This window comes from Notamacropus eugenii, chromosome 4 (genome assembly GCF_028372415.1).
Source record: "Notamacropus eugenii isolate mMacEug1 chromosome 4, mMacEug1.pri_v2, whole genome shotgun sequence".
NCBI classification, from domain to species: domain Eukaryota; kingdom Metazoa; phylum Chordata; class Mammalia; order Diprotodontia; family Macropodidae; genus Notamacropus; species Notamacropus eugenii.
This window is the reverse complement of record NC_092875.1, coordinates 1,945,123-1,970,517: the sequence shown is the minus strand read 5'-3', so window position 1 is coordinate 1,970,517 and position 25,395 is coordinate 1,945,123. Positions and strand designations below refer to the sequence as shown.

Sequence of the window (25,395 nt, the reverse complement as noted above, 5' to 3'; positions counted from 1 at the left end):
ATCGTTCAAATGCCAAACATACACTTGCCAAAATGACTATTTTCTGGAGAACTCACACAAGGAAAGCTCTCAAATGGTGGTCAGAAGAAGCGATACAAGGACACTCTCAAAGTCTCTCTGAAGAACTTTGGAATCAGTTGTGTGACATGGGAAACACTGGCACAGGACTGCTCAGCAAACATCAGAGCAAGTGCTGTGCTCTGTATGCAAAGCAGAATTGAAGTAGCTCAAAAGAAATGCAAGATGGAAAAATTTAGAGAATCTACCCCAAATGTTCACAGGGGCTATTTGTGCCTGCTTGTGGTAGAGCATTCTGAGCTCGCATTAGTCTGATCAGCCACAGTCAGATGCACTGTAACCCGACTCTAACATAGTGGTGTCATTTGGTGCTCTTCTAGAACAAAGGACCACCAACTAACCATTACTAGATCTATATCCCAAAGACACCAAAGGAAAGGCACTCACATGTACAAAAATATTTGTAACATCAATTTGTGATGCCAAAGGATTGGAAGTTGAGGGGATTCCCAGCAACTGGGGCCTTGTTGAACAAGGTGTGGTATATGATGGGAAAAATTATTAATAGTAACCAATTATTTGGGGAAATCCAGTTTCCCCCCCTTCTTCTAAAGTTCCCATTTCATGGCTCAGCCTCTGAAAGACAGAACTGACTGATATTAGATAGGATTAACATTCTCCTCAATCTAGGTATTGCTACCTCACCCAACCTTACAAGGTGAAGTTGCAGCCCACTGTGTTCTACTCAGACATGGGGGTTTGGGGGGGGATATAGATCATTTGTCCAGATTTCTCTGAGACTGAGGGTGATTTGGAAGGAAATGATGTGATCAAACTCATATCCCCTACTCGCTCATTAGAACAGGTCCACCTCTCGTTGTTATATTCATTCTCTCTCTCACTGTTAACCAGTTAAGAGTTGATTACCACCCTCAGGAACATCCACTCTTATAAGAGCAAATAAACTGTGAGCCCACTGTCATGAGTCATCTTTGGATTAAGAGAGATGGCCAAATGACCATCCCTTATATTAACAGTATGCTAGCACTATTAATAAAATGATTAATTACCCAGAAACTATGTCCCTAGTACATTTTAAATGTCACAATAGTGATGGAATACTGTTGTGCTGTAAGAAATGAAGATGGTTTCAGAAAAACCTAGGACTTCTATAAACTGATACAACAAAGTGAAATGAGCAGAATCAGGAAAACACATTGTAACACTGATCAACCGTAAAAGACAGCTACTCTAATCAAAACAATTATCCACAACGATTCCAAAGGACTCACGAAGAAAAATGCTACCCACCTCTGAAAACCAGAGAAACTGAGTGCAGATGGAAACAGATACTTTTACCCTTTATTTTTTTTGCAACATGCCTAATATGGAAATATTTTGTGTGATTTCACATGTATAATGGGTACCATATTGCTTGCCTTCTCAATGGTTGGAGAAGGGACTAGAGGAAGAGAATTTGGAACTCAAAACTTTTTAAATAAATGTTAAAAAAACATTTTTTAAAAGACACGCTCCTCTCTTCTAGATTTTCATGGCTGCTTTGTACTCAGAGGCTGAGGAAGTGACATTAGTAGTCGAAGTCCTTAATGTCCTGAACCAATCCAGACGTAAGAAATGTCCATTTTTAAGGGGGAAACAGCCTATCCTGCACAGGGGTGGGAGGAGAGGTATAGTATAGTGCTCCCACCACCATCCGTCTTTCCACATCACACTCCAAAGGTTTCTCTACAGAATTCTCCAGTGTTTAGTAAGATGTGCTCAGAAAATGGGTTTTCCTGCATAAATTACATTATGAGACTTCACTCCAGTATGAATACGCTGATGTTGCGTAAGGTGTGTGCTCTGACGGAACACCTTCCCACATCGATTACATCCATAAGGCTTCTCTCCAGTATGAACCCTCTGATGTCGAGTAAGCTCTGTGCTCAGGCGGAAGGCCTTCCCACACTCATTACAAATGTAAGGTTTCTCTCCTGTATGAATTCTCTGGTGTCGAGTAAGCTCTGTACTCAATCGGAAGGACTTCCCACATTCGTTACAATCATAAGGTTTCTCTCCAGTGTGAATCCTGTGATGTACAGTAAGATGGCCCCTCTGCCTGAAGGCCTTCCCACATTCATTACATTTGTGAGGCTTTTCTCCAGTATGAATACGCAGATGTTGAGTAAGCTGTGTTCTCACTCGGAAGACCTTCCCACATTCTTTGCATCCATAAGGTTTCTCTCCAGTATGAATTCTCTGATGTTGAGTAAATTGGTCTTTCTGGTAGAAGGCCTTCCCACACTCGTTACATTCATGAGGTTTCTCTCCAGTGTGAATTCTCTGATGTCTAGTAAGCTGTCCTCTACGGCGAAAGGCCTTCCCACATTCATTACATCCATAGGGTTTCTCTCCAGTATGAATCCTCTGATGTCTTGTAAGTGATTCTCTCAGGCAGAAGGCCTTCTCACATTCATGGCATTCATAAGGTTTCTCTCTAGCATGAATTCTCTGATGCTGAGGAAACTGGGCATTCCAGAGGAAGACATTCTCACATGCATTGCATACTAAAGGTTTCTTATCAGTATAACTCCTCTGATGGGAAGTAACAGAAAAGCTGTGATTGAGAGGCAACACACATTCACTATATTCATAAGGTTGAAGTTCGGTGTGAGTTCTCTGATGTTCCATAAACTGAATATTCTGGGTAGGAATGTCTCCCAGTTCTTTCCAGTTAATGGTTTTCTCTTCAATACCATTTGTCTCAAAGGAGTGAATGAATTGGCTGAGGTTGACAGCTCTCTCACAGTCATTATAATCATTAAGCTGCTTGCCAACATATAGTCTATGATATTCAATAAAATCTGGTTTAGAAATGAAGGATTCCCCACATTCATTATAATTGGAAACTATCTCCTCTGAAGATATTCTCTGACATTTCCTTGAGTCTGAAGACACAATGAAGTTCTTTCCATGTGCATCACACTCATAAAGTTGCTCTGCTGCAGAGATTCTCTGTTTTGAGAAAAGCAGCAGTTGCAGCCTGACGTTTGGGCCACAGCCGCTCACGTTAGGGGGCGTTCTCCTCTGGGTCCATTTTACTTCCTGAGAATTCCTCTCTTCACTGCTCTGCTGGAGTCTATGCTGGGACGAAGGCTCCATAAAAATAACCATCTCTGGAGGGAAGTCTTTGGTTTCAGGCCTAGATTCCCCACCTGAAAGATAAAGAAAAGGGAAATATCAGCTGAACACTGAATCCTATTTTGTGTCTCTGTTCAACACCAGACTTGCAATCAGAAAGACCTGAGCTCAAATCCAACCCGATACTTACTAGTTGGATGGCCCTGGGCAAGTCATTTAACTGCTGCCTTCCTCAGTTTCCTCATACATAACAAGATCGTTGTGAGAATCAAATGAAATATTTGGAAAGCATTTAACATAGTGCTTGGCAAACAGTAGGCATTCAATAGATGCTTATTCCATTCCAAACATCAATTATTGATTGTCACAATGTAAAGGGCAGAATTCAGAATACTTGGCTGGTATCATCACTCATAGATTTTAAACGCTTCCACATTGATCCTCACATTTGTTTTGGGATGTAAAGAAGACAGTTACTAACATGTCTAACCCTGTCCTCTGGCTCAGAACAATGATTTACTCAAGGTCACACAACTAATTAGTAGCAGAGGCAGAATGAAATCCTGGGGAGTCTCCTAACCTCCATCTTCCTGGTCTTCTTGCCACACCTCACTGCTACCCTACCATGGAGTCAGCTCCCAGGATCTGGAATTCTGCAAACAAAAGCTGGGTGACCATCGCTTAGGGAGAACCTGGAAAGGCTGCCTGCACTGAGGGGGGGGGATTCATTGGCCTGCCCTCAGCATCCTTACAAAGGTCAGATTCTAAGTCTTCTTTTTGCTTAGAACAATGATAGGAATCAATGGCTGATTCTACCTGTTTCTTTCCCATGTGGATGGGGACTCAGGATATGATATTTAAAGGCAACACAGACTGTCTGTCAGTTAATTTTAAGAGATAAGATTAAAACCTAATTGAGATCTGATATAGAACAAGGATAGAGACTGGGATGATGACCAAATCAAGCCTTACTGTAGTGTGACTAGGGTTTCTACTCATGTCTTCCATTGTCAGTCTTGTATTTAATGATCTTATATGTATTTTGTATGTATCCTAGATCTAGTTACTGTGCATATTTCCTCCATGAGTACAGAAGTTCCTTGAGAACAGGAATTGCTGTACTATCAGTCTTCCAGCACCCAGCACCCAGAATTTCACCAGGCCCATAGTAGGTGCTTAATTAAAAGGTTCAGAAATGGATGAGTATAGTCAATTCTGCTATAACATTGGTTGGGAGAGTTCAAATTTGTTCCAACACAGTTAACATATTAGTGAACAATCTGAATTTTACTCAAATTTCACATTTACTTATGCAAGATTTTTGTCCACAAGATACAGAGAGAATGCAGAAAATAGCACCACTTTAGAGCAGCTTAGAAGTTGCAAACTTGTGATGCCCACTTCCACATGCAAACTTCAGGTCCTTTTCCAGATAAAGTGCCATAGTCATTGAATCTTCTGTCTGTACCCACAAATCCCACCTGCTCCCACAGGCTGCCATGGCCAAGGCCCATCCCTCTCACTCTGATGTTGCAGTCCCGAGGCCATCCTCTCAGTAGCAATTGACTTTGTTAGCATGGTCCTGTGGGTCTCAGGGTGCAGGCTGGGCAGCAGCCTGGAATCTCATGTGCTAGCAGTACTTATGATAATATTTCTGCATTTTAACCAGTTAATTTGCATAAAGCGATGCTACCATTATTATTGCTCCTATTTTTTGTCAGTGACAAAGTTTGGAATGTCACCCCCTCACTCCCTTTTTTCCTATGTGATTTGCAGAGCACAGTGACTTTTAGGAACATGGATGCTGAGTTATAGCAGAACTGAGAGACCCCACATGACCACAGAAGCAGCTGAGCCATCGGACTGCTAACAAATACAACGGAAGATGTTTTCCCTGCCAGCTGCTTTTCTTACTCTTTTTAAATTGGTTTTGCTTGGCTTAAAAGTTTCTAAATTTTATGGGATTAAATGTACTTTTTCCTTCATTTGGCTGTGAATGCCTTCCCTAAGCATAGATGTGAAAGGGGCAGCATTCAGTCCAATGACAATTCTTTTTTCCCTGAAAATACTACTCAGCTAATATTTATCTGACATTTACTACAGTGAGATGCCAGTCTGTCTCTTCTCAGTCATGATCCTGGCCATTTTCTCCAGGGTTCTTGTCAAATAAGAGAGAGTTTCTCCAATTGTTTGTGTTCCTGGAGTCATATTGTTTGTGCAGGAGGAAGGAAAATACTTCAATGGAAGAAGGCAATAGCTGAAGTGAGTGAGATGGTAAGAGAGAGCACCTGGCTGTCATTTCTGAATTTACATCTCTAGGCCCAAATGAAGTACAACTATGAAACTTGAGAGATCTGGCAACTGGGAATGCTGAGTCACTGCCAGAGATGTCCAAGATATTACAGAGATGGTACAATAGTGAAGGGGATTTTCAAGAAATAGAACAGAAGGCAATCTGAAAGTTCCAGGTCAAAGAACTTGAATCCAATTTCTGGCAAAAGTTCAACATACATTCTCAAAGGAACATCAAGGACTCAGACAGAAAACCAGCTTGTAAAGATCACACAGACAGGGTGAGACAGAGTCTCCCAAATTCACCGTGTTTCCTCATTTCTCCTATTGGAGACTGGGAGAACTTCAATTATCAAACAGGACTTAGAGAAATAAAGGAAGATCAAAATAATTGGAGAGGACTGTGGGCATGTGGTTCATCCATCCCCTTGAAAAAATGAATGACCTGAGAAGATCTAAAGAATGTGTGTCACAAACCAATCAAATCAATATGAGGATGTCTGCCAGAACCAGAGAAACGATCAATACAAGTCAAAGGAATAGCCAGAGAAGGAATTAAAGGAAAATAACAGAAGGCCCTGGGATGAAGGGACCCCGAGCATTCCCACATCCCAAGTTATCCATCAGTGAGCATTTAAAGCTCTAGCTCTGCATCAGGGAGGCTGAGATGTAGGCCTGGAGGTCAGAAGAAATACCAGGGATAAACACTTAAACTTGAGTCATTTGAAGAAATGATGATGACGATGACGGTGTACACCACAACAACCAATGAAATTCTCCCAAATGAGAGTACAGAAAGAACACAGAAGATGGACCAGGACAGAACCTTGAGAAAATCATAGAACTCTCTTCAACCCTTCTCACTCAGAGGCAATCCTCCTTGTTCAGACAAACCCCTCTACATACACAATTGTTCCCATTTTACCCCATCTCCCTCAGCACACTGCCTTCTCTATCACCCCCTCTCTCTTATTTTCAATCTCTTCCACCTACTGGCTCCTTCCCTACCACCTACAAACAGACCCACCCCTCACATGATCTATCCCCACTATCATCCCATATATCTCTCCTCCCTTTCGTGGCTGAATTTGGGGGTGTTGGCTGCAATACATGCTTCTACTTCCCTTCTCCTCACTCTCTTCTCAATTCTCTATAGTTTAGCTTCCAATCTCATCATTCAATCAAACCTGCTATCTCCAAAGTGACTAACAATGTCCTTATTCCTAAATGTAATGTCCTTTCCTTAGTCCTCATACTTCTTGACCTTTTAGCAGCCTTTGACACTGTCCCTCTCCTCTCTGGGTTCTTTCCTGCATCTCCTCCTGGACAGCTCCTTCTCAGTCTTCTTTACTGGACCTTCATCTAAGCCATGCCTGTTAGTCATGAGCGGTCCCTAGGTCTTTGTCCTGGGATATCTTCTCCCTCTGTACTATTCTGTGTGATCAGCATTTCTATGCTGATGATTTTCATATCTACTCATCCACCCCCAACCTCTCATCTCCAAACACCTTGTGGACTTCTTCTGCTAGATGCTCCATAGTTCCTTCAAACTCAGGATGTCCCAAACTAAACTCAACATCTTTCACTCTAAACCCTCCCCTCACAAATACCTAATTTCCTTATTACTGTCAAAGTCACCCCTATCTTCCCAATCCCCAAGCTCACATCCTAGACATCATCTTAATCTCCTCATTCTCACCCCCACAGCCATTCTGTTGCCAAGTCCTGCCAATCTCTCCAATATACCCCCGTCTCCTCTTTGGTGAAGAACCACATGACCTCTTGCCTGGACTATGGTAATAGCTGTCAGGTGGGTCTCTCTGCCTCCATCTCCTTTAACAAGAAACTATCATCTCCTGACTGGGCATTTTCACTAATTCTCTCTTGGTTTCTTCTGAAGCCCAGCTAACTCACCCCCCACCCACCCATTCTGGCACCTTCTCTCAGATTATCTCCAGCTTGTCTTTTCTATAGCTTATTTATCCACATGTTCTCTCCATCAGACTGGGAGCTCCTTGAATCTTTGGCTTTTTTTTTTTTTTTTTTTTTTTTTTTGTAGATCCAGCAGCTAATGCAGTGCCTGGAACATAGTAGGTACTTAATAAATGTTTACTGACTTCCACCTGTGGGTATGACAAAAAAAAATCAACAAAGGTCACTGAGAAGGAATGGTCAGAGAGGTAAGAGAACCAGGAGAAAACAAAAACCAAGTGAGAAGGGAGACAATGACAATGTCAAAGGCTGCAAAGTCAAGGGTGAAGTTTAAGAAAAGGCCATCAGCAACTTTGGAGAGATCAGATTCAGGCCAAAAAAAAAGTCAGGAGCCTGCTGTGGAGTCAGAGGGAGAAAGAAGAGGCTCTAAGCGAGACAGTAGTTGGGAAGGGGAGGAGGGAGACAATGTATAGCAAAGATACCTAGCAACATAATCTTAGTAAACTACGCAGAAAAGGGAGTATTCCAAGAGGAGCTGGGGAATATAGAGGTCATCATATAGAGGCAGTTATTCTCTGCCAAAGTTCCCATACGAACTGATAGATAAGCAGAGATAGGAGGAGGTTGGGGGCAGGGGGAGGAGGGAGGGGAGAGACATAAAAAGGAAGGAGAATGGCAACTGGGGATATTCCAGCACTCAAAGGTGCAGAGACTTGATGTGTGGTTGGGTCATTGGCAGGAAGCAGATGACAAGATAGTTGAGGATGAACAAACATGAAACATCTAGTACCACAACGGGCTAAGGGCCTGGCCAAATAAGGGAAAGGCTCGCCAATCAGAAGCCAGGTCCAAAGCTGGGTTTGCCCTCTGTTAACCACCTGGACATTTTCTCTCTGTGGATATAATGATTCTATTGAATATTCTCTTATGACTTCCTGAAATGTGGTATTCAGGTGGCTGTGGTTGTTTTTCATAATGCTCCTCTGTTCAGCTAAATGGTATAGTGGATAGCTGGGCCTGGAATCAGGAAGAATCATCTTCCTGGCCTCAGACATTGCTAGCTGTGTGACCCTGGGCAATTAACTTCACCCTGTTGGCCTCAGTTTCTGCATCTGGCAAATGAGCAGAAGGAAATGGCAAACATATCCAGTATCTTTGCCAAGAAAACCCCAAATGGGACCGGGAAGAGTCAGACACAATTGGAAATGACTGAACAATAAGCTCTTCTGCAAACATCATGATTCTTAAGATTTTCCTCAGCCCTCCACAATCATGAAACATCCAGAAAAAAGGCTTCTCAGTACAGAGCTATTCAGAATCAGCCAAGAACATCAAAGTCACTGATAAAATCAAGCCAATATCTGGAGTGCCTGATATTCCCGACAGGAATCAGCCAAACTCATACCTCCATAACCTTAAACCTATAGCTATGGAGGAAAGACAGACATTAGGCCTCTTCCTGCCTGGCTCCTTAAACACCACCTTCAATGTCCCTCCTCCCCAAGGGTAAAAAAATATACATACATACATACATACATATAGATATACACACACATACATATATGTGCATACATATACATATATATATGAGCCACACTTACTTGGAGCTACAATCAGCTTGTGACATGAGTGTAGCGATCTACTAGCACATGGCTAAGAATCTAGCTTCAAATCCTTGCTCAAGGCCATTTCTAGACCCTTATTGGGATAAATCGTTTCCTCACCAGGAACTTCTCTCTTAAATGACTTATCTATAAATCAAGGTTACTAAATCCACAGGTTGACTCCTCATACATATACATATATAAATATATATACACACACACACACATATATATACACCAGTATATATGTATATACACATGTATACATATATACATATTTTTGTAAATATGTATCATTCTCTCCTTTCTATTTTATTGTGACTTTAACATCAACACACATGAATATTACAATATATGAAGAACATATTTCATGTGAAACTGTAAATCTCTAATGTGAATAGCTTGTTTTTGAAGTGTGTTCATTGAAACATACAAGGTCACACCTCACAAAGAATAAGAGTCCTCCCTTACAAAACATAATTAGAGCAAAACAGGTTGACATGTTGGCCCTGCCTGACATCATACATCTCATCCTGCACATCTGTTCTCTGGCAAAAGGAAGGAGGAATGCTTTATCATTAGTCTTCTGAAATCGACTCGTTACTTCATTGATTAGTCTCATCAGGTCTTTCAAAGCTCTTTCCCATACCGTTTTCCTCTCATGATATGTAAGATGAGGTCTGATGCCTCCTCCCAATCCTCAGAAGCTCTGCCTCTAAGCAAAATGCTTAATGATTCTCTTCCAACCACGTATCCCATTATCACATCAAAATTGTGAAAAATGCCACGAAATAATATTTGATGACCCTCTAAAGCTGCTATCAGGTGAGACAAGAAAAAGGGAGACAAATCCTCCCACAAGGCACTGATCTTTATTACTGTCACAAAGGTGATCCAACACTAAGTTCAAGGTGAAAAGATTTCCTAGAGAGGACGGTGAGGCCCTCCAAGAATTCCTGTACATGGAGGCACTATACTAGCTGTATCTAGCCACTCAATCCTGTAGAGTCACTTAGATAAGATCTGTAATCACTCAAAAGTGTGATCTAATCATGCATAGGGAAAACCACATGAATAGAGAATACCTTTTGTCTAGATGGTAAGTTAAGTAGATGGTCTATAGAGCTTGACCATCAGTGTACGTACACATGTGTGCATTTATACATGTATGGTTACATACAGACATGCAGACATACACACTTTAGAAACACTGCAAGTAGGCAAATGAATGAACTGAGCCCAAAATTAAACGATCTAGCACACAGGGTACCACCTCTTCCTAATCAAATCCATAAAAATGTTAACTGATCTTTTGTAGTGGTAAAATAGTGGAAACCGTGTCAATGTAAATTGATTGAAGGAATGGCCAAACGGTGGCATTAAATGTAATGGAATATTACTCCATGGCATGAGAAATTGTGAATGTGAGGAATTCTAAAGACTTGTAGGTTACTGCAGAAAAATAAAAAATGGAATCATTGAAATGGTCACAATATTCTTCTCAGTCCAGTCCTGCCTTCTAGAGTAGGAGTTCTTAACCTGGGGCCAGAGAACTTCAAAAAATCTTTTTTTCATATTTCAATATAATTGGTTTCCCTTGTAACCCTATGGATTTTGTTATTCATTCGCAACATTATTCTGAGGAGTCCTTAAGCTTTCCTAACCCTTTTAAGCCCTTAAATCAACAGGTACCCATGTCAGCCCAAGAGACCCATGGCACAAGGTGAAGAATTCCTGAGCTAAATAAAGGAACATCTCCAGAACATTTAACATTCATCAAATTTCTATCAAGAATTCCCTCATGTGGGATGTGAACTACTCAAACAGAAACTCTTCTCAAAGTCATTACAATTAACACTGTGAGGCCAAGAAGGCTCTGTCTTCTGACATCCCTGTTGAGGTCTTTGTCCACTATAGCATTTGGGTTAAGTGCGTAAGCTGCCCAGTCAGGCAGGAGGCCTTCTCTCACCTATAAATAGACTAGTAGTGATTCTTTTCCTGATGTTGGGTCTCACTACATTACTTTCATAAGTTTTCTCACCAATATGAATTCTCAAGTATAGGCTGAGCAGTCTCCACATAGGTCTTCTCACAGCCATCACATTCATAAGGTTTCTTCTAGCATGAATTCCATGATGTCAAGTAAATTCTGTGCTCAGAAGCCTTTCTACATAGATTTTTTTATAAGGTTCCTCTCCAGAAGGACTTCTCTGATGCTGAATAAGGTTATCTTGGAGATGGAAAGTCTTTCTAAAGTAATCACCTTTATATGATTCCTTTCTAATAAGAATTCTCTGATGTGGAATAAATTCTGTGCTCAGATGGTTTCTCTGCATCGTAAATTCTCTAATGTTCAGTAACCAGTCTTCTGAAGCCAAAGACTTTGCCAGTTCAGTAGATTAATGAAGCTTCATTCTAGTATGAATTTTTTCTTCCCACATTCATTCATGAAGTTTCTGATGTCTGATAAGATTTATCTTCACATAGAAGACTTTCCCACAGTCTCTGGTCATCATGTCTCTACCCTTTGAATTTTTTTATGAAAGCCCCCCACATTCATAAGATTTCTCTCCAGTATGAATTTTCTCATTCATATTGTCCTCTTCAGCTAAAGACCTTCTCATATTGGTTACATTCATAAGTTTTCTCTTCAATATGAATTCTCTGGTGTCTTGTATACTCTTTGCTGAGGTGGAAGGCCTTTCCACATTCCTTACATTCATAAGGTTTCTCTCCAGTATGAATTCGCTGATGTACAGTAAGCTGTGGCCTATGGCCAAAGGCCTTTCCACACTGAATACATACATAAGGTTTCTCTCCAGTATGAACTCTCTGATGCATAGTAAGATGAGTACTATGGCCAAAGGCCTTCCCACATTCATTACATTTATAAGGTTTCTCTCCAGTATGAATTCTCTGATGTTGAATGAGGTGATGTCTCAGGCGGAAGGCCTTCCCACAGTCTTTACATTCATAAGGTTTCCCTCCAATGTGAATTCTCTGATGTCTATTAAGATCTCTGTTCATATAAAAGGTCTTCCCACATTCTTTGCATTCATAAGGTTTCTCTCCTGTATGAATTCTCTGATGACGGATGAGATCTGTACTCATAGAGAAAGTCTTCCCACATTCTTTACATTCATAAGGCTCCTCTCCAGTATGACTTCTCTGATGCTGAATAAGGTGATCTTTCAGGCGAAAAGCCTTCCCACAATCATTACATTCATAAGGTTTCTCTCCAGTATGAATTCTATGATGTCCAATAAGATGTCCTTTACGACTAAAAGCCCTCCCACATTCAGAACATTCATAAGGTTTCTCTCCAGTATGAATCCTTTGATGTCGAGTAAGATGTCCTCTCCGGCTGAAAGCCTTTCCACATTCATTGCACTCATAAGGTTTCTCTCCAGTATGAATTGCGTAGTGTTGAATAAGATGTCCTCTCCCACCAAAGGCCTTCCCACATTCATGACATTCATAAGGTTTTTCTCCAGTATGAATTGTCTGATGGCGAGTAAGTTGTCCTCTCCCACTGAAGGCCTTCCCACATTCATTACATTCATATGGTTTCTCTCCAGTATGAATTCTTTGGTGTCGTGTACGCTCTTTACTCATGCGGAAGGCCTTTCCACACTGATTACATTTATAAGGCTTCTCACCCGTGTGAATTCTCTGATGCTGAGTAAGATCTGTTCTCACACAAAAAGCCTTCCCACACTCATTACATTCATAAGGTTTCTCTCCAGTATGAATTCTCTGATGTAATGTAAGCTTAGTTTTGTAGCCAAAAGTCTTCCCACATTCATTACATTCATAAGGTTTCTCTCCAGTATGAACTCTCTGATGTATGGTAAGCTGTGTCCTATGACCAAAAGCCTTCCCACAGTCTTTACATTCATGAGGTTTCTCTTCAGTACTAATTTTCTGATAGACAGTTAGAGATGAGCTATGGGCTAAAGGCTTCCCACATTCATTATGTTCAGGAAGTTTCTCTCCAGTATGATCTCTCTGGTGTCCAATCAACTGTATATTCAAGGGAAAAGTCTTCCCAAATGCATCATATTTAGAGGTTTTCTCTTCAATGTCATTGGTATGACTTAAACTAATGGATGGCTTTGGTTTCATGACTTTCCCATATTCATTATGCTCATAAGGTTGCTGTCTATGGTAATCAATAAAATCTGATTTAGAATTGAAGGAATCCCCACATTCATCATACTTAGAAAATATTTCCTTTGAGGAGATTCTATTACATTCTGTATCCCATCTATGGAGTGAATGCTGTGAGAACAGCTTTGGCTCTGGCCTGGTGCTTTGGCCATAATCATGACATTCATGGCCCCTCACTACTTGCTGAGGATGTCTCTCCTCAATGCTCTGCTGTCTCCCTAATCTGGTACCACATGCCCAGGCTTCTTTCCAGTTGGAGACACAGAGACCATGCCTCCTGAGTCTGTCCTGGCCCGACAACTGCTCCACAGAAATGCCCAGCTCTGGGGGGGACTCCTTGGTTTCAGGCCTCACCTCCCCATCTGAAAGAAATAAAGAAAATGGAAACATCACCTGTACCCACCTGCTGTACACTTAACACTCCTCTTTTGGGTCTCTTCCTGAAATAATTATCAAAACACTTTAAAGGGTAGGGGAAAAATGGGGTCTTCCTCTTGTTTGTCAGCTTATGCAGAGTTTGGGAAAAACTTTCCCACTGGTCCACACCACAACTTTGGAGGAACAGAAGACAGCTAGTACATTAAATGAGAAACCTGAGGCTCAGAACAAGTCAGTGATTTGCTCAAGGTCACACAACTAAGTAGCAGAGGCACAGCAAAATCCTGGGGAGTCTCCTAACCTCCATCCTCCTGGTCTTCTTGCCACACCCCTACCATGGAGTCAGCTCCCAGGATCTGGAAATATGCAAGCAAAGGCTGGATGACCATCACTGGTGGAGAACAGGGAAAGCATGCCTGCATCAAGGGGGAGGGGCTCACTGGCCTGCCCCTCAGCGTCCTGGCAAAGCTCATACTCTAAGTCTTCTTCCTGCTTAGAACGATGATACGAAGATGAGAGGAATGAATGGCAGATGCAGCCTGTCTCTGTCCCCCAGTGTATGGGGCCTCAGGCACCCCAGGCTGTCAGTCTGTTTTAAGAGACCAGATGAGAGCCTAATTGAGTGATGGATATAAAGCAAGAAGGAAGACTAGGGCGTCAGAGAAAGCTAGTGGCATGAGCTAACATCTGAATGCAACAAGGAAAGGCCAGTGTGTCTTCAGTCCCCAAGACTCATGGCTTATGAACTGCACTGCTCCAAGTTCCAAGCCTTTCCAAAGGTGTCTTTCTCAATTGTTCTCCTAACTTCCCTCTGCAATTGATCAGACAGGGAAATCTACTTCTCCTAAAACTGTCCATTCTGTCATTCCTTATACTACTTCACTCCACTTACACAACACTTGGCCTTTTCCCAACAGGTGGTTACCCCCTGAGCTTCCCATTTTCTGCTACGACTAAAGAGCTGCTCCAAATATGTTCAGACACCTGGGTCCTTTTCCTCTTTCTCTGAACTCTTTTAGTATACGTCTAGCAGCCAAGTCAGTCAAATAAGCATTTATTAAACACTTACTGCATGCTGGACACTCTGCTATGCACTGGGGATAAAAAAAAGAGGGAAAAGATAGTCCCTGCCCTCAAGGAGCTCACAATCTAACCTTAGAATTCCTGGTTCAGAGTTTAGTCATTTTAAGGGCATCATTCCAAACAACTTTCCAGAATGGTTAGACCAATTCACAATTCTGCCAACAGTGCCACGGTGCATGTGTCCCCACAGTTCCTCCAATGGTCACCATTTTACTCTTTTGTAAGGTTGCTTAAATTTCCATTTTTCTGATTATTAGTGAATTAGAACATACCTGTTCATGGCCTTTGACGATTTATCAATTAGAAAATGGCTCTTTGTTTTGTAAGTTCCAATGAAATCTTTACATATGTTTGATATCACTGAAATATGTGTCTTGCAATGATTTTTTTTCTGTTCCCTTCTAATTTTAATTACATTAGATTTGTTTGTATGAAAATTTTTACATTTTATATAACCCAAATTGTCCATGTTATCTTCTCTTACCTCCCCCCTTATCACTTGTTAGGCCATGAACTAACTCTTTCCCTCTCCGTAGATCTGAGAGGTTCCTCCTCCCTGAATCTTCTACTTGATTTATGATGACAGTTTTTATATCTTGGTCATGTATCTACTTGCACATGGTATTTCCCTGATTATTTCTGCACAATGCAAACAGGTGATTTGGGAAAGTTAATTTTGCATGTTCGCTGCAACATCGATCACCTAAGTTGTCTCCGTTGAATGTTTTCGATGAGATCAGGACATTTTTTAGATATTTTTTACCAAAATATTTTACCTATGAAAATTTTACCTTCAAGTATCCTGGCCTCTTCACTTCCAATGTTAAGCAAGCTAACGGGTCTTTCTCTTTTAAATTGGCACTCATCTTTTTTTCTGTTAAAAAAATATATTTTTTTGTTATATGGGATAGCTGTCTGAGTGGAGGCAGGGGAAAAGAAAGGGATGAAGGGGAAACCTAGGTGATGTAACAACAAAAATGATCAGCAAAAACTTGTTTCAGCTACACACACAAACTTCTACATGTATTGTTATTATTATTCTCTTTTAAATATTCTGCTGTTTTCAATTATTTAATGTTAAACATTTAATAATCATTTTCAGTTCCTATTTAGTTTTGTAACTTTTATTCACATCATTTCATGCTGATTCCATTTCATTATAGTCTGAAAACAGTTTGTCTCATTTCTCCCTTACTGAATTTTGTTAAAGGACCTCTCTTTGAAATAGTGTTTGGTTCTTAGAGGCGTTCCACACTATGCATTATCTGCCATGCTTTTTCCATACACAAATGAATTCCAATCAAACAGTCCATTCAGATGTGGGAGTTCGTGTTACAATGTGGTTGTCATAAACTGACAGCAGAATGCAAAAGTCCAAATGTGTGTGTATGTGTATGCATATATATATATATGTGTGTGTGCATGCATATACGTATATATGTGTGTATCAGTGATGTTTCTTCGAATTTATCGGTTAAATTTTTGAATACATATAAGTTGAGAACGATTAATTATTTGCTATTCATTTCCCTCTGACTAGTTTATAATAGTCTTAGTCAGCATTTTCTAGTGTGAATTGCACATTTAAATATCAGTACTCCCACTCCCACAATATCACAGCTCACAGCGGTGACATATTTCAGATCAAACTCAAGTAGAAATGGGGGCCACTGAGTAGTGGTAACAAATTCAAGTAGATTTGGGAGTCACTAAACCTTGCAGGCTGCTCATTGGCTTAGTTTGTAAATGTAATATTGCTTATGTTTTACTGTATTTTTATTTGGTTAAATATTTCCTAATTACATTTTAAACAAGTTCAGGCTGCACTCAGCAATGTTATGGGTGACATGGGATTCACAGGCCACGTGTTTGAAATAATTTAATTTAATTTTAATTTAAAAATATGTAATTTAATCTTAATTTAACAATATATACACATATATGTGTGTGTACTTATACATATTTGCATACCCTTTGATAGCAGATGATTCCTCCAGTAGGTAGCATGATAAATGGGCTTTGTTTCTTGGCTGTCTATAACTTGTTCTCTTAACGGGAGAATTCAGATCATTCACATTTCCTGTTTTAAGACTTAAATGGGATTTGTCAACTGACGTTTTATTTTCCAGTTGCCGTTCTCAGCGTCTTCCAGAGGAAGGCCCTTTTCTAATTCTATTTCAACTGTTAAAACTGGTAAGTGAAATGTTGGTGCTTCTTTGACCATGTTAAACACCTTATCAATAACAAAATCTAGATGTCTACTCATTTTCCTTAAACATTTTCATCTGGATTCTATTCTAATTCTGCCAAAACCATCTGTCTCATTCTTACATGGGTCTGGGTGTGTTAATCATGCTGTTGAGGGGAGTATGCCCAGTCTGTCCCATTCATTAAAGTATTTATGGACTTCTGATGACCATCAAAATCATTTCCACATATACCCACACACAACAAACCCTCTCATCAACCGATCAAGCACAACCACTTCAGAAAGTGTGTGCACCAGGTGACCCTTGTGGGCAGTAGCCAGCGTCACCCTCCTCTTTCCTCTGGGCACGACTGGCCCCTTTAAGTTGTCAGAACTCCTCAGAACTCAATTTGGGAATAGCTTTCATTTACACTGTTAGTTGGGGCGTAGGTTTTCTCAGTATCTCTCTTGATTGTGTCTTAGTCCGTACAACTAAAGTCCTCATATTTTTGTCAAATACACTCTTGGCAAAAATTAGATCATGGTATCAAAGGGAATGTATGACCCTAAGGGAGAGAGATTCCTTCCATAATTTCAGAGGATTTTCCAAAATGGTTGGACTATCTCACAGTTCCTCCAATAGTGAGCAGAGCCACCAATTATCATCTTAGCTAATCTGACAACAGGAAGGTATAATGCCCCAGGGCTCTGAAAAAGGAGGGCTGGCTTTGAATCCTGTTGGAACCTGGACAAGTCGCTACCCCTGGCTGGGCCTCTAAAATGACAAGGTAGGGCTGGATGGTCCAATGCCACCTCTAGGCTCCCATGAGCCATCCCCCACTGGAGGTTGTAAGTCATTCCTAGACATATCGGGAAGCTGGACTTCTTGAGGTGATAGTGAAGGGACTTCCTGGCAGACAGACAGCCTGGGCTCTTCTCCAAGGACTCACCTGCCTGATGCTCAGTCATTCACTCACCTGGACGGCTTCTCCATGGCGTTTTCTCCTCTGGCCTCCAAGGAGCCTCCCCTCGCTCCAGCTGGTGGATCATCTCGGGCTTGGACACAGCCAGTCCTGGTGAAAAGAAAGGGGAGTCTTGGAGTAAAGATAGAGGCATGAAAGGTCCCAACCAGCCCCAGCCCCACCCCCACCTCTCACACACATACACAAAAAACACTCCCCAGCAAAGAAGAAAAAGGTCCAAAGAACAAAAAAGAAAGCCAAAGGAGCTCCCCTGCCCAGCCCAGAGCTCCTGAAGAGAATGAAGCTTGTGGGAGGAGTCCAGAGCTGGAAGTCGGTGAGACCTTGGGCCCATCGAGGCCTGCCAATGCCATATGGCACCCCAAGAAGTCCCAAGCCAGCATCATCCCTGCCCTCTGGCCTCTCTGGCCTGCAGCAGGGATCCAAGCAGAAGCACTTCCAGGAGGGTGCCCTCTGGGTCCCAAGCCAGTGTCCATGGTGGGACACCAGGAGAAAGAGGCCAAGCCAGGGATTAAGGCAGACCCCCATGAACCCAATCTGCAGTGTTGCAGCAGGGAACAGGCCCTGGGCCTAGGAATAGAAACCCAGAAGCAGTCAGTCACTGGCCTGAGCACAAGACAAAGAACACGAGTCACAGCCCCTGTCTTCAAGGAGCTCACACTCTAATGGGAGAGACATGCAAGATGTAGCCAGGTTCATGGAAGGTGATGCCAGAGGGAAGGAACTAGCAGTGTGGAGGCTAGGAAAGGCATCCTGCAGAAGGCAGGATCTGAGGGTGGAAGGGAGGACATTGAACTGCTGAACTGCAGCAAGAACATTCTGTGAACAGAAGGGGAGGAGGAAAAGAGGGAGGAGGACAAATAAGAGGGAGAGGAAGGAAGGAGAAAGGGAGGAGAGGGGAGGGAGGAGAAGCCAGGGAGATTCTGATGCCCTTGACAGGAACAGACAAACTCAGAGTAGGGAATGGAAGGTTGTGGAGGAAAGACAATGAGACCTGAGCTGTCTATAAACTATCCAATTCAAGACGTCCACCAGGGAGCTGCTGAGGCTCCTGATCTATATCTGAAACCCAGGGAGAAGGAAGGGAACACAGAGAAGAGGCCTGAGACACAGTCTTTGGAGAACAATCATAGTTATAGGGTTAACGGAGAAGGGAATGGACAGGGATAAAAGCAGCACAGAGATCAAGTAGCATGAAGAGTAAGAAGAGGCCTCTTAGAGGTCACTGGGGACTTTGAGAGGGTAAGATGAGGTTGGGACTGCAGTGAGCGAGGGGAGAGGAAGGGGATGCAGACAGCCTCCTCCAGGAGTTTTACAAGCTGGGGAGACACAGGACGAGAGTTCCCAGGGGAGAATGGACCAGAAGAGGGCTAGATGGAGCAAGCTCAGGGGTCACCGAGGCAGTAAACAAAGAGGAACATGGTGCCTCTGCCTAGTTTCAGGCTCTTTATTTGTCTTAAATCTGGGAAGAGGAAAACCCTAGTTTATCAATAAGAAAAAAAGGAAGGGTCTCAGCATTCCTCCCATAATTAGGATGTGCCAAAAGGAGAGGTTTGCCATGAACATCAATCATCCTCCTCTCAATGAGCCACAAGAAGGCTAAGCACCCAGGAGCACAGAGTCTGATGCAGAAACAGATGAAAAGAGCAAGCAGGCTCGGGGCGGGGAGGGAGACCTACACTCAAGAGTTAGAGGCCAATGCCCTCAGACCCCACTGGAGGGGAGGGGGGAGGGAGAGGAAAGAGTTCCGTGCCTTCTCCTTCCCCATTTAGTTTTCCTTCATAAAGAGAAGGGCAGGGAGCATACAGTGGAAGATGATGTGAGAAAAAACATAATTCCTATTCATAAACATGAGTGTGAAGGGAATGTACTCACCCAGAAAATGGAGGAAGACAAAACCATGCCAAAAACAAAAAGAAATCACCCCAAATTAATGGGGGGTGGGAAGGGGGGGATTAAGAGCAGAGCTTATCAAGCCTCATGTGACTGACTGGAACAACCACAGAGGTCACAATAGACCAGGCCTATGCTACACTTCTGCAACTTCTAGTCTCTGAGTTGCCTCAGCAAACAGAATTCAGGGGTCACAGAACTCAAAGGCAGCAGAGGCAGAATCTGTACCAGGTCTTCCCAGCTCTAAGGCCAGTCCATTATCACTAATTTGTGATGTCCAAATATACTTAATGGGAAAGCTAATCAAACTACAGGGAGCAGACAGCAAAACAAAAATTTCTGGGGACTTTAACGCATTCCCTTGAGTTTCAGACAAATCCACCAAAAAGATAAGTAAGGAAGAAGTTAGACATAAGGGCAACAGGTGGCACTAAGCCCGTAGTGAAGGAGGAGTTCAAATTCTGTGCCAGACACTTACTAGCTGTATGACCCTGGGGGAGTCATCTAACCCCCCGCTATGCCTCAGTTTTCTCATCTGTAAAAAGGGAACAGAAAAGACATCTATCCTCCACTTCCCAGGGTTGCTGTGATACATATGTGTCATATATATGTGTCATACATATCCAGAAAATCTGTGCTATAGAAAAATGCACACTATTATGATTATCCTGATTCGATGGACCTCTAGCCAACAGGAGTCCACACATTTCTCAGCTGTGGGTGAATTACAAAAACTGAGCATATGAAGAAAAACAAAAATGCCAAACAGGCTCTTTTCTGATCACAACACAATAAGAACCAGGATCGATTCTGGGGATGAGAAGAAAGGGTTCAAGTGGAAATGGAGCCCAGGGAACAGAACTCTAAAGAACTCCTCTGGGCCCCAGGGGATGGAGGAGACGAGAGCTGCAGACAGTGTGACTGCATTCGACTACGCTTGTTCACTATAAATCAGAGCTTTTGGAAAGGAGAGGGACAGGAGGAGGAGACAGCCTTTTAAAAACATAAGAGAAAAAGCACCAACAAAACATTTATCTCAACATACCTAAGAGAGAAGGACTTTTGGTGCAAGGGGTGGGGGTATAGCAACATTGGTGTAGCTTTGGAATGTGCTCTAAATCAGTAATAATAACAGAAATGCCTACCAAAACAACTCTGAGGTTCTATTTCCCACTCAGCTGCCTGGCAAAACCAATGCAAGAGAAAAATGGCAACTCTTGGAGGTGCTATGGGAAGATGGGCGTGTCAGGGCACACCTGGAGCTGGATCTGCAGCCCAGGCCCTGGTCCTAGCATCATGAAGCTGTCAAGATCCCAGCACAAGCTATATCATCAGGCATCTGCTCCAAAGAAGGCAAAGAAGAAAGAAAAGGACCTTTGGGGAAGAATTCCTGACTCAGTAAAGTTGAGAGATGACCAGAGGAGATAAAATGAAACTGGACAAATTTGATTACATCAAATTAAAAAGCTTTTGCCCAAGCAAAGCCAAAGCTGCAAGACAGGAAATGATTACCTAGGAGAAATTCATTGTGGCCAATTTCTCTGCTAAAGGTCTGACAACCAAGCTGTATCGGAAACTCCTATGAAAACTCCTATGAGTGAATAAGTACAAGAGCCATTCCCCAACAGACAAATAGTCAAAGGTAGTTTTCCCAGGAAGAAATCCGAGCTATCAACAAAGACATTAAAAGGCGCTCCAGCTTACTCGTAATTAAGAGAAAGGCATCTTAAATGAAATGACAATTGCTGGAAGGGCCGGAGGAAAACTGGCCCATTGATATGCTCTTGGTGGAGTCATTCTGAAAAGGCATTTGGAATCATGTCCCAAATGTCCATTAAACTATGGACAAGCAATTCTGCTATTAGCCATAGAGCCCCAAGAAATCCAAGAAAAAGAAAGAAGGCCCATAATGAGGAAAAGACTGACAGCAGCTCACTGTGTGGTGACCAAGTCCTGGAAATGAGGGGAGTGGTGCATGAGTGGGATGGAATGCTACTGAGCTGTTGGCAAGAATGGAAGTCAAGGGAACAGGAGAACCACCCTGGAAGCTCCAAGAACTGTAGTTGTGGCAATGACTGACCATATTGTCAGGGGCTGTGGCAATTACAAGGTTCAAGAGGCAGTTTCTGGGTAATTTAGTCATTTTATTAGTAAGGTCAGCACATTTATTAGTAAAAGGATGGTCATTTGGCTGTCCTCTTAAACCAAAGACAATCATGGCAGTGGGCTCACAGTTCAAAGGCCTTTTGGAAGAGCAGTGTCCAAAATTAATGAGAATAAATACTACAGTAAGGGGCAGGCCCTGAACTTCAATTATGTCATCCACCTCTAAGTTCCCCCCAGCCTTGGGTAACCCATTCAAAGAATTCATGCACTGCCCCAGCCTGAGCAGAATCCAAGGGCTTCTCTACGTGGGAGGAGTCTGAACAAGAAAATTCGTCCAATCTTATTCTCAGCAATGTCCTTCAAGAGACTGAACTTTTTAAAATCAGGGGAAACTCTGAATCTCCCCAAATCACTGGTTATTAATAATCATTCCTGTCAGAACCGAGGAGAAGGCTACCTACTTCCTGACAGAGGGCTGGGTGATGGACAGAATGCTGTGTTTTTTTAAAGGCAAGAACAAGAACTGGGACAAGCAGGGCAGCTCTGAAAGCTTCATGCTGATGTCATCCTATATCCAGGAGGAAAAGGCTCCAGGTTCCATTCTGTCTGTAGGAACATTCCCTTAGCCCTGCTGTTGTCACCTCAAGTGACCACCCCATATCCATCATCCACTTTACAGTGCTCTCTCCCATATCCCCAGAGGTCTCTCTGGGTAAACTGGATGGTCTATGATCACACCTCATCCACCTAAACCCATGGCAGCCACTGGCACTGTGACTGGGCCCTCCTGATACTGCTCCCCTCCCCTAATCCAAAACAGCACTCATAAGGTACAATTAGATCATGATGCTCCCCTGCTTAAGATGCTCTTCTAGGATGAAAGGCAAACCCTGCTGACCTCTCCCAGGCTGAGGCTCCACTGGCCTCCAACCACAGGGGACCCTCCATCCCCAGGCTCCACACCTCTCTCCCCTCTACACTTGGCAGGATCCTGGAGACCCCTTTAAGGCTCAGCACAGCACCACCCCCACTGATTCCCCCCAAGGTGCTGGTACCTCCTCCCAGCCCCAACCCAGAAATGATCAGCATTGATTTAGCAGAGGTCAATATCCCACCCTCCCTTTACCCACCTCTCTCTCCCCCCTCACCCCATACCTAGCACAGTGTCTGTCATATTGTCCAAGACTGAGGGAGAGACTTTCTGGGCCCAAAGCATGCCCCATAGTCACCTGTGCACCCTCAGAGGCCAAAGGACTTTTACCAAAAGAGACAAAGACCCTTCTGGGGCTGAGGAGGGGAGAGAAGACAGAGCCTGAGTCGCAGGGAGAAACCGTCCTCACCCAGGCAGACCAGGTTCCTGTAGTTCTCCAGCATCACATCCCGGTACAGCTCCTTCTGAGAAGGGTCCAGGTACCACCACTGTTCCTGTGTGAAGACCACTGCCACATCCTGGAAGGTTACTGGCTCCTGAAACATCAAAGGGCTTTATTTGTGTTTGTCTGGGGTCTGGGCCTCTGATGACCCCAGGGGTCCAGGGCAAGGGGCCAGAGAATATGCAGGGGCTTGTTCTCAGGGGTCTGGCTTTACCACGGGTGAAGATAAATCAACATCAAAGACTTTCTGTACCCAGGTGCCAACAGTCAGTCAGTGAGCATTTATCAGGTGCCCATTATGAATGGCTAAATACAGGGGATGCAAAGAGAGGCAGAGATGTGGGGGGAAGCAGCTTCCAGGAGCCCATCTCCTCCAGCAAACTGCCCCCACACCCCTCAACCTGTCCTAACCCTGCTGCCTGTAAACTCATGTCTCCCTCCCCAATCCTGGATCCCACCAGCCCCACCCCCACCCCTTCTCTTCTGCCAATCCTTACTGACAATCAGGAGAACTAGGTTATCTATAATGCTTTACAATTAAACTAGTAGGAGGAAAGTGCTGTTACGATCCCAGCATTACTGCTAAGGAAACCAAGGCAGGCAGGGATGAAAGGGACTTGCCCAGAGGCACTTGGCTAGTGTCTGAGGCTGGATATGGACTCAGGTTCTGTCCCTGTCACAGCTACGAGAAGGACCTGCGCTCTTAAGCAAACAAGCGATGAAGGCGTTTATAATAAAGGTCAGTCACAACTCATGCTACTTGACCCTGAAGAGATTGTACACAGACAATATTAATGCATCCAAGACATGAAGGCAAAGGTTGAATAGGAAAAAGAACCTCTGTATCTAATTTCCCAGATGAGGGTTTGGTATAACAATTAACAAGTATTCATAAAACTAACAGCCAGTAAGTGGTCAAAAGACAGAAACAAACAGTTCTCAAAACAACAGCTGCAAAGACTTCACAGGATCGTCTGCTCCAAACCGCCAATAATAAGAGGAGCAAACCAGAACATGCAGACTGGCAGGGATGATAAAAATTCCAACTGGAGGGCAGTGGAAGTATAGGTGCATCAATATACCGTTGGCAGAGCTGCAAAATGGTGCCACCATTTGGGGAAACCATTTGGAATTATGCAAGGCAAATTATGACAACGTCCACACCCTTTGAAGCACAGACTCCAAGTCTGGAAGCCAATAACACATGTAGCCAAGAACGGGAAACAAGAGATGCCCCTCAGTGTGGAATGGCTCCGCACACGGTGGTGCCCAGACAAATGACGCCCGTGATGGAGATGGGGCATCCTGGGACAAACCACATGCACCATCCCTCCCCCCAGCGCTAAACTCCAGAGGAAGGTCTGCAGGAAAAGCACGTTGGGGTTTGGTCCCAGTGCCAATCACTTGTAAGGACCAGCGCTCTGGAGCGGGGCACTGGAAGAAAGCTCGGTAACATAAAAGATACACTGTAACAGATAGAGAAAGCAAGTGGGACAGGAGGGGGGACAGGGGAGGGGGAGGGGGAGGGGGAGGGGGAGAGAAAGGAAGAGGTGGCGGAAGGGGGAGGGGAGAGAGGGGAGGAGGGGGGAGGAACCCCGGGTGGGGAGCAGGGGCCGGAGGTCACTCACCTGGAGAGCCCAGGCCGGCGGGGGTGGGGGCGCCATTCTAGTCCGGGCTGGGGCGGAGCTGGGGGCGGGAAATAGACAGTGAGAGTGGCCGGGCCAGAATCTCGCCCCACCCCCTCCCTGGCCCCGCCCCGTTGCCCCATTGCCCCTCCCCTGGGGCCGCCCCGGCCCCGCCCCCATGGCACCTCCCCCCCCCCCCCCCCCCCCCCCCCCGAGGCTGCCCCGGAGCCTCAGCGTTCTCTAGGTGAGGACCAACGGCACCTACCTCGCGCGGCGGGGGCCGAGGCCCAAGGGAGACGGATCCGACTGTAGGCCCCGGGCCGGCGGAGGAGCGGGGGCGCGGAGTCAGGCCTACACCCCCGAGGGGCCCCGCCCAGAGCGTGTCGGGAGCCCCCCTGAGATGGGGGAGGGGAGAAAGGGGCGGAGGCGAGGAGGGGGGAGGGGCACAGAAGGGGGAGGGGCCCGCGGGGCAGGAGGAGGGCAGGGGGCGGCGACCCCCCCCGCGGGCACCGATCACCACGCCTCCAACCCCGCAGGGTAGCAGGGTGGGCACAGGGCGGGCACAGGGCTCCGAGGATGGCCCAGTGAGCGGAAGAGCAGGAAGCGGAAGTC

The 25,395-nt window shown here is 44.0% G+C and overlaps 2 protein-coding genes across 3 annotated transcripts; both read right to left on the bottom strand.

The window, feature by feature from the left end:
* Positions 1–1,360: 1,360 nt before the first annotated feature.
* LOC140502749 (uncharacterized) lies at positions 1,361–15,490 on the bottom strand. 2 transcript variants are annotated; one of them, XM_072606722.1, is made up of 2 exons: positions 15,410–15,490; positions 1,361–3,233 (listed from the first exon to the last, which is right to left on the bottom strand). In XM_072606722.1, the coding sequence occupies exon 2, from the start codon at positions 3,190–3,192 to the stop codon at positions 1,798–1,800; it is 1,395 nt and encodes a 464-aa protein (XP_072462823.1). In that variant the 5' UTR covers positions 3,193–3,233; positions 15,410–15,490; the 3' UTR covers positions 1,361–1,797. The 2 variants fall into 2 exon arrangements, with proteins under 2 accessions (XP_072462823.1, XP_072462822.1); XM_072606721.1 differs by lacking the exon at positions 15,410–15,490 and adding an exon at positions 11,029–11,510.
* On the bottom strand, positions 9,263–25,395 carry LOC140502734 (uncharacterized). Its single transcript, XM_072606680.1, is given in 6 exon segments — positions 9,263–11,596; positions 11,598–13,519; positions 17,784–17,879; positions 23,126–23,252; positions 24,787–24,844; positions 25,049–25,395. Coding segments are annotated over 5 exon segments (2,253 nt in total). The 5' UTR covers positions 24,823–24,844; positions 25,049–25,395; the 3' UTR covers positions 9,263–11,524.